General features: G+C 42.3%; 1 protein-coding gene across 1 annotated transcript; it reads left to right on the forward strand.

The window, feature by feature from the left end:
* Window positions 1-815: 815 nt before the first annotated feature.
* On the forward strand, window positions 816-9,146 carry LOC119928871 (olfactory receptor 4P4-like). The gene is made up of 2 exons (XM_038747373.1): window positions 816-1,709; window positions 9,141-9,146. Exons 1-2 carry the CDS (start codon window positions 816-818, stop codon window positions 9,144-9,146), a joined length of 900 nt encoding a protein of 299 aa, XP_038603301.1.
* The last annotated feature ends 652 nt before the right edge of the window (window positions 9,147-9,798 follow it).

Below are 9,798 nucleotides of genomic sequence, written 5' to 3' on the forward strand. Positions count from 1 at the left end.
GCAGCGGATGTGTCTACTAATTCAGTAGTATTGTACTCTCCAAAGAATTTAGTACAGTGCTCTGCAAACATTAAGCACTCAATAAATACGATTGATTGCTTGATATATAATGGTATTTGGTAGGCATGTGTAATATACAATAATAGGTGCAGGATAATTATTATCACTATCATTTGTATGGTGGTATTTGTTAAGGCCATACTATATGCAAAGCACTGCACTAAGCGCTGGGGTAGATCCAAGATAATAATTCCAGGAACAGTCCCTGTACCATCTGGGACTCTCATTGTAAGTAGGACGGAGGAAGGATTTAATCCCCATTTTACAGATGAGGAAGCTGAGGCAAAGAGATGGTAAATAATTTGGACAAGGTCACACGGTAGGGAGGTGGTAGAGCTGGAATTAAAATCCAAATCTCATGATTCCCCAGATCCTGTTCTTTCCAGGCTACTTTTGTTGTACTCCAGTTTTCTCAGCTATGAAATGGAGATAGGATTCCCACTCTCCATACTTCTTAGATTGTGAGCCGTATATGGGAGAAGAAATGTTTCCTTTCTGATTAACCAGTAGTCTGGTACTTAGCACAGTGTCCGGCACATGGTAAGCGCTTAATAATTAAAAAAAATATTTTTATCATCTCACTGGAAATTAAAGGGATGTACATTCAGCAAAGATACAAAATTTCTCTTGTAGTGATCTCATATAAACACTACTGTATGCCATATTAAATTATATGTATAATGAAATTACCACTGCAATTTTCTAAATGTTTTTCATTTTGCAATCATTTCAGATAAATATTCCTCATTCCCAGAATGGAAAAGAGGAACAACGTCACAGAATTTGTTCTCTTAGGACTGTCCAGTGACCGAAATTTGCAGATATTCTGCTTTGGGCTGTTCCTCTCCTGTTACATTACAATCCTTTTAGGGAATTTCCTCATCCTCATCACTGTCAGATGCAGTTCCCTCATCAAGGAGCCCATGTACTTCTTCCTCTGCCACTTGTCTCTAATGGACCTCTGCTACACTTCCACGGTGACTCCCAAACTGGTCAGAGATTTGCTGTCTGAGACGAAAACCATTTCCTTCTGTGACTGCATGATTCAACTCTTTACCATGCACTTATTTGGTGGGGTTGAGATTTTCATCCTTGTGGGGATGGCCTACGATTGCTATGTTGCCATCTACAAACCCTTGCACTATGTGGTTATCATGAACATGCAGCGCTGTGCCACAGGGATTGCAGTGTGTTGGGGAGGAGGATTTCTCCATTCCATCGTCCAGTGGCTTCTTGTAATTTTTTTGCCCTTCTGTGGCCCTTATGAGATCGATCACTATTTCTGTGATATTTACCCTCTAATGGAACTGGCTTGCTCAGATACTGATGTGACTGGATTTTTAGTCCTCGGCAATACAGGGACAGTTGCGGTGGTTACTTTTACATTCTTAATCTCTTCTTACATCACCATTTTAGCCAGTCTGAGGACCCCCTCTTTGGAAGGATGTCGCAAAGCCCTCTCCACCTATGCTTCCCACATCACTGTGGTGGCATTGTCTTTCTTGCCTTCCTTCTTCATTTACCTCCGGCCAGCCCAGACCTTCTCCGAGGCTAAGGTGTTTGCTCTGTTTTACACCATTATTGCCCCCATGTTCAACCCCCTCATCTATACTCTGAGGAACAGAGAGATGAAAACGGCCATGATAAAGGTGTGTTGTTAGAAGCCGTGTTTGAAGGGAAAATGAAATGGATGTCCAAAACTCCTCTCTTCCTCTCCTGTATATGTCTTATTCTATCCACCCTCTTCTCTGTACAATAAACCCAGGTTTTCTCCTAGGCTCAGGAGAAACGAGAATTCTTACTGTTTATTGGACTGTAAACATTAGACTGTGAGCCCACTGTTGGGTAGGGACTGTCTCTATGTGATGCCAATTTGTACTTCCCAAGCGCTTAGTACAGTGCTCTGCACATAGTAAGCGCTCAATAAATACGATTGATTGATTGATTGATTGATTGATTCCTCCACCTCAATGCTTGTATTTAATACAGCCTGAAAGGCTTGGAGTGCCTTCATTCCTCACATCCACCAAATTAGCTCTCTTCCCCTCTTCAAAACCCTACTGAGAGCTCACCTCCTTCAGAAGGTCTTCCCAGGCTTAGCCCCTTTTCCTCTGCTTCTCCTCCCAGCTCCATCGCACCTACTCCCCCCCACCCCCGCTCAACCCGCTTCCCTGCCCCACAGCACTTGTGTATATTTGATCATATTTATTACTCTACTTATTTTATTATATATATATACTTATACTTTTATACTTATACTTTTATATATATATATATATATATATAAAATTCTACTTGTCTATTTAGATGCTACTGATGACTGTCTACTTCTTTGTTTTGTTGTCTGTCACCCCTTCTGGACTGTGAGCCCGTTGCTGGGTAGGGATTTTCTCTATCTGTTGCCGACTTGTACTTTCCAAGCACTTAGCACAGTGCTCTACACACAGTAAGTGCTCAATAAATATAATGGAATGAATGAATACATCCCTTTCTCCACCTCATTACAGCCATCCATTATCCCAGGCCCGTGCTCGATCCACTAAGCCCCGCTAATATTCATTGTCAAATTCCTTGGCCAGCGGAAAGCCACTCAAGGCTGCAGATTCCACTGGGATACTCCGGGCCACAGCTGCCTACCTAGGCCATTGGTGAGATAAGCTGATTGGAACCAACTACCTATGTTACAGCATCATTGGGCAGTGACCAAAGTGATGATGAGGAGCTCAGCTGCCAGGAGTTGAACGTTTTGGGGAGAGGACTGGGAGGAGGCAGCCAAGATAGCAGTCGGCAGGAAGTCAGATCTTCTCCCTTGACTTCTACAGATGCTCCGGTCAACCTTCCTTGAAATGCAGAAGTTGTGGGTCATCTTACTCCCTCACTCTGCAGGCCCTTCATCAAGTGAACATTTCTGAAAGGGATTGGTATGATAAACCTCTTCTTGTATCTGGAGTGATTCCTCCTGCAACATTTAGTAGTTGAAATATTTTTGTTTCATTCTCGATTTTGCTCTTTGCAGAAATGGTGCAGCAGTCAAGTTGAAGTTCTGAATTGGAATGAAAATATTCTAACATAATCTATCTATTAATAATTAATGATGGTAATTGTGGTACTTATGCACTTACTATTTGCTAGGAACTGTGTTAAGCACTGGGGTAAGTGCAAGATACTCAGGTCCCACATGGGATTCATAGTCTAAGCGGAAGGGAGAACAGGTAGTGAATCCCCATTTTGTAGATGAGGGAACTGAGGCCCAGAGAAGTGAAGTGACTTACCCAAGGTCACACAGCGGGTATATGATAGAGCTGGGATTAGAACCATGGTCCTCTAAGGTAAGGAATCATTTACATGAATAGGACATTGAAAACAATTGCTTAACATTCTATACTTGGTATTCTTTCAGATCATTTAAAGCTTTCCTGCACCCTCACTGATTTCACTGAACACATGGACAAAACAACGTCACTGAACTTGTTCTCATGGGATTTTCCCCAAACCTGGAGGTACAAACACTGTGTTCTGTCCTGTTCTTAACATGTTACCTTATAGTATAGTTGGAAAATTGTTTCATTTTCATCACCATCAGATGTAGCCATCTGATAGACCAGCCTATGTATTTCTTTCTCAGTCTGTTGTCTGCCATGGATCTCTGCTATACCTCCACCGTCGTTCCCCAAGTGATCGGAAACCTACTTGTTGGAAGCAAAACAATTTATTTTACGAACTGTAGGTCTCAGCTTTTTGCTGTGCATTTCTTTGGCGGGGGTGAGATCTTCATTCTAGTGGGACTGGCTTACGACTGTTACATTGCTATCTGCAAGACCCTATGCTACATGACAATCATGAAGAAGCTTACATGCCACCTATGAATCCTGGCCGCCTGTGGCATATCTCTTCTGCATTCATTGGCCCAAACTCTCATGGTAGCCATATAATCCTTCTGTGGACTCATTCAGCTAGATCACTTTTTCTGTGATGTCAAGCCCCTTCTGAAACTGGTCCGTACTGACACCCATACTGCATTTTAGTGGTTGCCAATACAGGGATGGTGTCTTTAGTAACTTTCATTGTCTTGGTAATTTCTTATGCTGTCCTACTATATAACCTAAGAATGTATTCAGCTTCAGGTCGTTAACAGAGCTCTTTCCACATGCAGCTCCCACATTGCTTTTGTAGTTATATCTTTTTGTTCCTCAAACACTACCTACACTCTCCCTCCTAACACAATCAATGAGGATCAACTGTTTGCTGTGCTTTATACTGTGGTCGCTCCCATGCTGAATCCATTCATCTGTACCCTGAGAAATCTGGAAATGAAGACTGCCATAAGGAAAGTATGGTACAAGAAAGCATTCTTGGGATAAAAACAGAACGAGTAACGTCTCATTTACCTTTGTCTCCCTCCCTCCTCAAATCTGACAGACAATTACTCTCCCTCTCTTCAAAGCCTCATTGAAGGCCCAATTCCTCGAAGAGGCCTTCCCAGATTAAACCCCCCTCCCTCTCCTCTTTTCCCACACCCTTCTGGGTTACCCTGACCTGCTCTCTTTGGTCTTTTCTCCTCCCAGCCCCACAGCACTTATGTAATAATAATAATGGTGGCATTTGTTAAGTGCTTACTATGTGTGAAGCACTGTTTTGAGCTCTGGGGGTGATACAAGGTGATCAGGTTATCCCACGTGGGGCTCATCGTCTTCATCCCCATTTTACAGATGAGGTCACTGAGGTTTAGAGAAGTTAAGTGACTTGCCCAAGGTCACACAGCAGACAAGTGGTGGAGCCGGGAGTAGAGCCCCTGACCTCTGACTCCCAAGCTTGTGCTCTTTCCACAGAGCCACGCTGCATATCTGTAAGTTATTTATTTATTTTCATGTCTGTCCCCGCACCTCCCCAGACTGTAAGCTCGTTGTGGGCAAGGAATGTGTCTATTTATTGTTGTATTATACTATCCCAAGTGCTTAGTACGGTGCTCTGCATGCAGTAAGTGTTCAATAAATATGATTGAATGAATGAATGAATTTTAGTTTCTGCTGTAAAGGTGTACAAATCACGAAATTCAATTATTATTGTTGTTATTAGGAACCACATCACCAAATTCAGGAGACACCGCTACTGACCAACCAGTCCAGAGAAGCAGCATGGCTCAGTGGAAAGAGCATGGGCGTGGGAGTCAGAAGTCGTGAGTCCTAATCCCTGCTCTGCCACTTTCAGCTGTGTGACTTTGGGGAAGTCACTTAACTTCTCTGTGCCTCAATTACCTGATCTGTAAAGTGGGGATTAAGACTGTGAGCCCCATGTGGGATAACCTGATTACCTTGTATCCCACCCAGTGCTTAGAACAATGCTTGGCACATAGTAAGCGCTTAACAAATGCCATCATTATCATTTCCATAATTAACATCTCTCAAGGTGAAGTTTTTAGTTGGCCACCTTTGTATGATGCCCAGGCGTTAGGCTCATTAAGTAAAACCTCCTTTTTTTGGTAATTGTTAAGTGCTTAGTATGTGTCAAGCACTATTCTAAGGACTGGGGAGAGTACAGTGTAGCAGAGTTGGTAGACACGTTCCCTGACACGTACATGGGGCCCACAGTCTAAATAGGAGGGGCAATGAACATTTCATCCCCATTTTACAGTTGAGGAGACTGAGGCCCAGAGAAGTTAAGTGACTTGCCCAAGGTCACACAGCAGGCAAATAGTTGGGGAATCAGGGTTAGAACCCAGGTCCTCTGACTCCCAGACCCATGCTCTTTCCGCTGCTTCCCATTGTATTCAAGGATGCCCAGGGGCATTAACCTTATTTTACAGATGAGGTAACTGAGACATAGAGAACTTAAGTGACTTGTCCAAGGTCACACAGCGAAAAAGTGGCATATCCAGGAATAGAACCCAGATCCTTCTGATTCCCAGCCCTGTGCTTTATATTCTAGGCCATGCTGCTTCTCTGTCTCACAGGGCTGTAAATTTGTCCTCCTCAACTCATCTCTCTTATTCAACCCACATATTAAATCTGTCACCTAATCCTGTAGGATCTACCTTCTCAAATTGTTAAATTTTGCCCTTTCTTCTCCATCCAAACTGCTAATATCTTGATCCAAGCATTTATCCTATCCTTCCTTTATTAATGCATCAGACTCCATGCTGACCTCCCTTCCTCCTGCCTCTCTCCACTCTAGTCCATACTTCACTCCATTGCCTGGATAATTTTTCTACAAAACAATTCAATCCATGTTTCACCACTCCTCGAGAACCTCTAGTGGTTGCGCATTCACCTTTGCATCAAACAGACCCTCCTTACCATTGACTTTAGACCACTCAACAACTTTGTCCCCTTCTATCTTGCCTCCCTGATTTCCTACTAGAGCCCAGCACACTCACTTCGTTCCTCTCACACCAACCTATTTATTGTACTTTGATCTCATCTGTCTCACTACTGACCCCTCTCCCACATCCTACCTCGGGCATGGACCTAACTCCTTCTCTATATACGACAGACCACCACTTTCTCCACCTTCAAGTCTTATTAAATTCATATCTTGTGCAAGAGGCCTTCCTTGACTAAACCCTCATTTTCCCTACTCCCTCTCATTTCTGCATCACCCTTGCACATGGATTTGCAACTTTTACTTACCTCACCCTCAGCCTTCCAACACTTGTGTATATATCCATAATTTTTTTATGTATACTAATGTCTGTCCTCCCCCCTAGAATCTAAGTTCCTTGTGGGCAGGGAACAAGGCCACCAACTCTCTTATATTATACCCTGCTTAGTAAAGTGCTCAGTACAAGGTAAGCACCCAATAAATATGATTGTTTGATTCTCACTATTCCTTGCTTTCACCTCTCCTGCATCCACCCCATTACTTACAGCTTTCTTCCTGCCTTCCTCATGGAACCTCATGAGGAACCTCCCTACATCCGCCAAGCTAGCTCTCTTCCTCTCTTCAAGACCCTACTGAGAACTCACCTCCTCCAGAAGGCCTTCCCAGACTGAGCCTCCTCCTTCCTCTCCCCCTCCTCCCCCTCTCCATCCCTCCTGCATTACCTCCTTCCCTTCCCCACAGCACCTGTATATATGTATATATGTTTGTACGTATTTATTACTCTATTTATTTATTTATTCATTGTATATATCTATTCTATTTATTTTATTTTGTTAATATGTTTTGTTTTGTTCTCTGTCTCCCCCTTCTAGACTGTGAGCTCACTGTTGGGTAGGGACCGTCTCTATATGTTGCCAACTTGCACTTCCCAAGCGCTTAGTACAGTGCTCTGCACACAGTAAACGCTCAATAAATACGATTGAATGAATGAATATGGAGGAAGGATTCTCTTAGGGAGGATTTGGCTATAGACTGACTATGGGGAGCAAGAGAGGAATCATGGACAATTGTAGGCATTAGAAAAGGGGAGGATAGCTGTGCTGTCAGTTGTGATGGGAAGTTAGGTGCAGGAGAAGAATTGGGTTGGATATATATTTCCCTTGGTACTCTGCATCTTCTACTACTAATAATAATAATAATGGTGGCATTTATTAAGCGCTTACTATGTGCAATGCACTGTTCTAAGCGCTGGGGAGGTTACAAGGTGATCAGGTTGTCCCATGGGGTGCTCACAGTCTTAATCCCCATTTTACAGATGAGGTAACTGAGGCCAAGAGAAGTGAAGTGACTTGCCCAAAGTCACACAGCTGACAATTGGTGGAGATGGGATTTGAACCCATGACCGCTGACTCCAAAGCCCATACTCTTTCCATTGAGCCATGCTGTTTCTCTTATTATTATCTTATTATTATTGTTATCTTCCAGATGTGTTTACCAAAAGAAAATATAGTATTTCAGGAACTTGGAGAGAAAAGAATCCAAGATGATCTTTGGTATCTTTGAAGAAATTAACTCCTCAACTCCACAAATGCTCCCTGCCCAGAACTTGCCTGATTTTAACTGTGTGGTTCCCAATGTCTATTTCCAATAATCAATCAACCAATCAATCAATCGCATTTATTGAGTACTTACTGTGTGCAGAGTACTGTACTAAGCGCTTGGGAAGTACAAGTTGGCAACATATAAGACTAATGGCAAGGGAAGAAAATGTCTCCTTATAATAAGTTGACCTCACTCAGAGCTCAGAAACAGAATACTGAGACAGAACGGTGGCAGAGGTCAAACAGTTAACTAAAATGGGAATTAAGAGCCTGAGACAAAGTTTCTGGATGGACAGCACATTCACCCAAGTTAGGTCCAACCCCCAAAAGGCACTGGCATAGACTAAATACTTAACAAATACAACAATAATTATTATTATTGTTATCTTGTTTGATTCTGATAAAGAAGCAGCGTGGCTCAGTGCAAAGAGCACGGGCTTTAGAGTCAGAGGTCATGGGTTGAAATCCTGGCTCTGCCAACTGTCAGCTGTGTGACTTTGGGCAAGTCACTTAACTTCTCTGGGCCTCAGTTGCCTTATCTGTAAAATGGGGATTAAAACTGTGAGCCACCCCGTGGGACAACCTGATCACCTTGTAACCTCCCCAATGCTTAGAACAGTGCTTTGTAAGCGCTTAACACATACCATTATCATCATCATTATTATTATTACACATACAAATACAACAATTATTATTATTATTGGTTTTTTTTGTTCTAATGCTTTATGATACTACTGGATAGAGAAAGGGCCTGGAAGTGGATTCTAATACCAGCTCCATCACTTGTCAGCTATGTAACTTTGGACAAGTCACTTAATTTTTCTGTGCCTTGGTCACCTCTTTTGTAAAATGGGAATTAATGTTGTGAGCCCCATGCAGGACAAGAACTGTGACCAACCTGATTAGCTTCCATCGTCCCAATGCTTAGTACAGTGCCTGTCACATAGTAAGAGCTTATCAAATATCATTACAAATGGGGCAAGTTTCCAGACTCTCTCCCTGGAGTCTTCCCAGGAAGTTATTATCTGGACCTTAAAGTGCCTTTCAATATATGAAGTCTATTCAACAAAGATTGTCCCAAGACTGATTCTGCTCTGAGCATTAGCACAATCAAGGATGGGAGCTACCGGCGTAGTCTCATTGAGTGTTTTTTATGCTCAGACCTAACGGGATGAAGAAAAAGGTCAGAGAGAATTTTTACCTATCTCTCTTATGAAAACTGGAAGCTGCTTCATACTCGGGAACTCCAGTTGCTAAGAAGTTACTTCTATGTAAGTGCTTCATTTTTTTAAGCAAGTGAACAATCCAGCAGTGCTTTCTATGTAGCCCTGAAAACCTTTAATGTTTCCCAAGAAAGGAACTGGCAAACTGACCAGAGAACCACCGAGAAATCCTTCAGTAAGATGGATTACTTTTTGTCTTCTAGTTCTAGGCATTGTCTATTTAAAAAATGGGTTTTGTTCATTCGTTAAATCTTATTTATTAAACACTTACTCTGTACAGAGCACTGCACTAAGCGTTTTGGAAGGTACAATACAACAATAAGCAGTGACATTCCCTGTCCACAATGACTTTTGTGTTTGAGTGCAACTGAGTATTTCCTTGTCAAGCACTGATGTGCTTTCTTGGATAAGAGATATATTCCCTTGGGATAAAATTCCATTCATTCTAGCATTTATCTGCTGGGAAATTGTCACAAGATCCTTGAATGTCGTATATATATATATATATATACTGATTATAGCACAGTAGACTGTAAACTGTATATTTTGCTAGGCAAGTCATCAGGACCAAAATCACGTTTTGGGGTTTGAACTAA

Source organism: Tachyglossus aculeatus, chromosome 5, assembly GCF_015852505.1.
Source record: "Tachyglossus aculeatus isolate mTacAcu1 chromosome 5, mTacAcu1.pri, whole genome shotgun sequence".
Classification (NCBI taxonomy): Eukaryota; Metazoa; Chordata; class Mammalia; order Monotremata; family Tachyglossidae; genus Tachyglossus; species Tachyglossus aculeatus.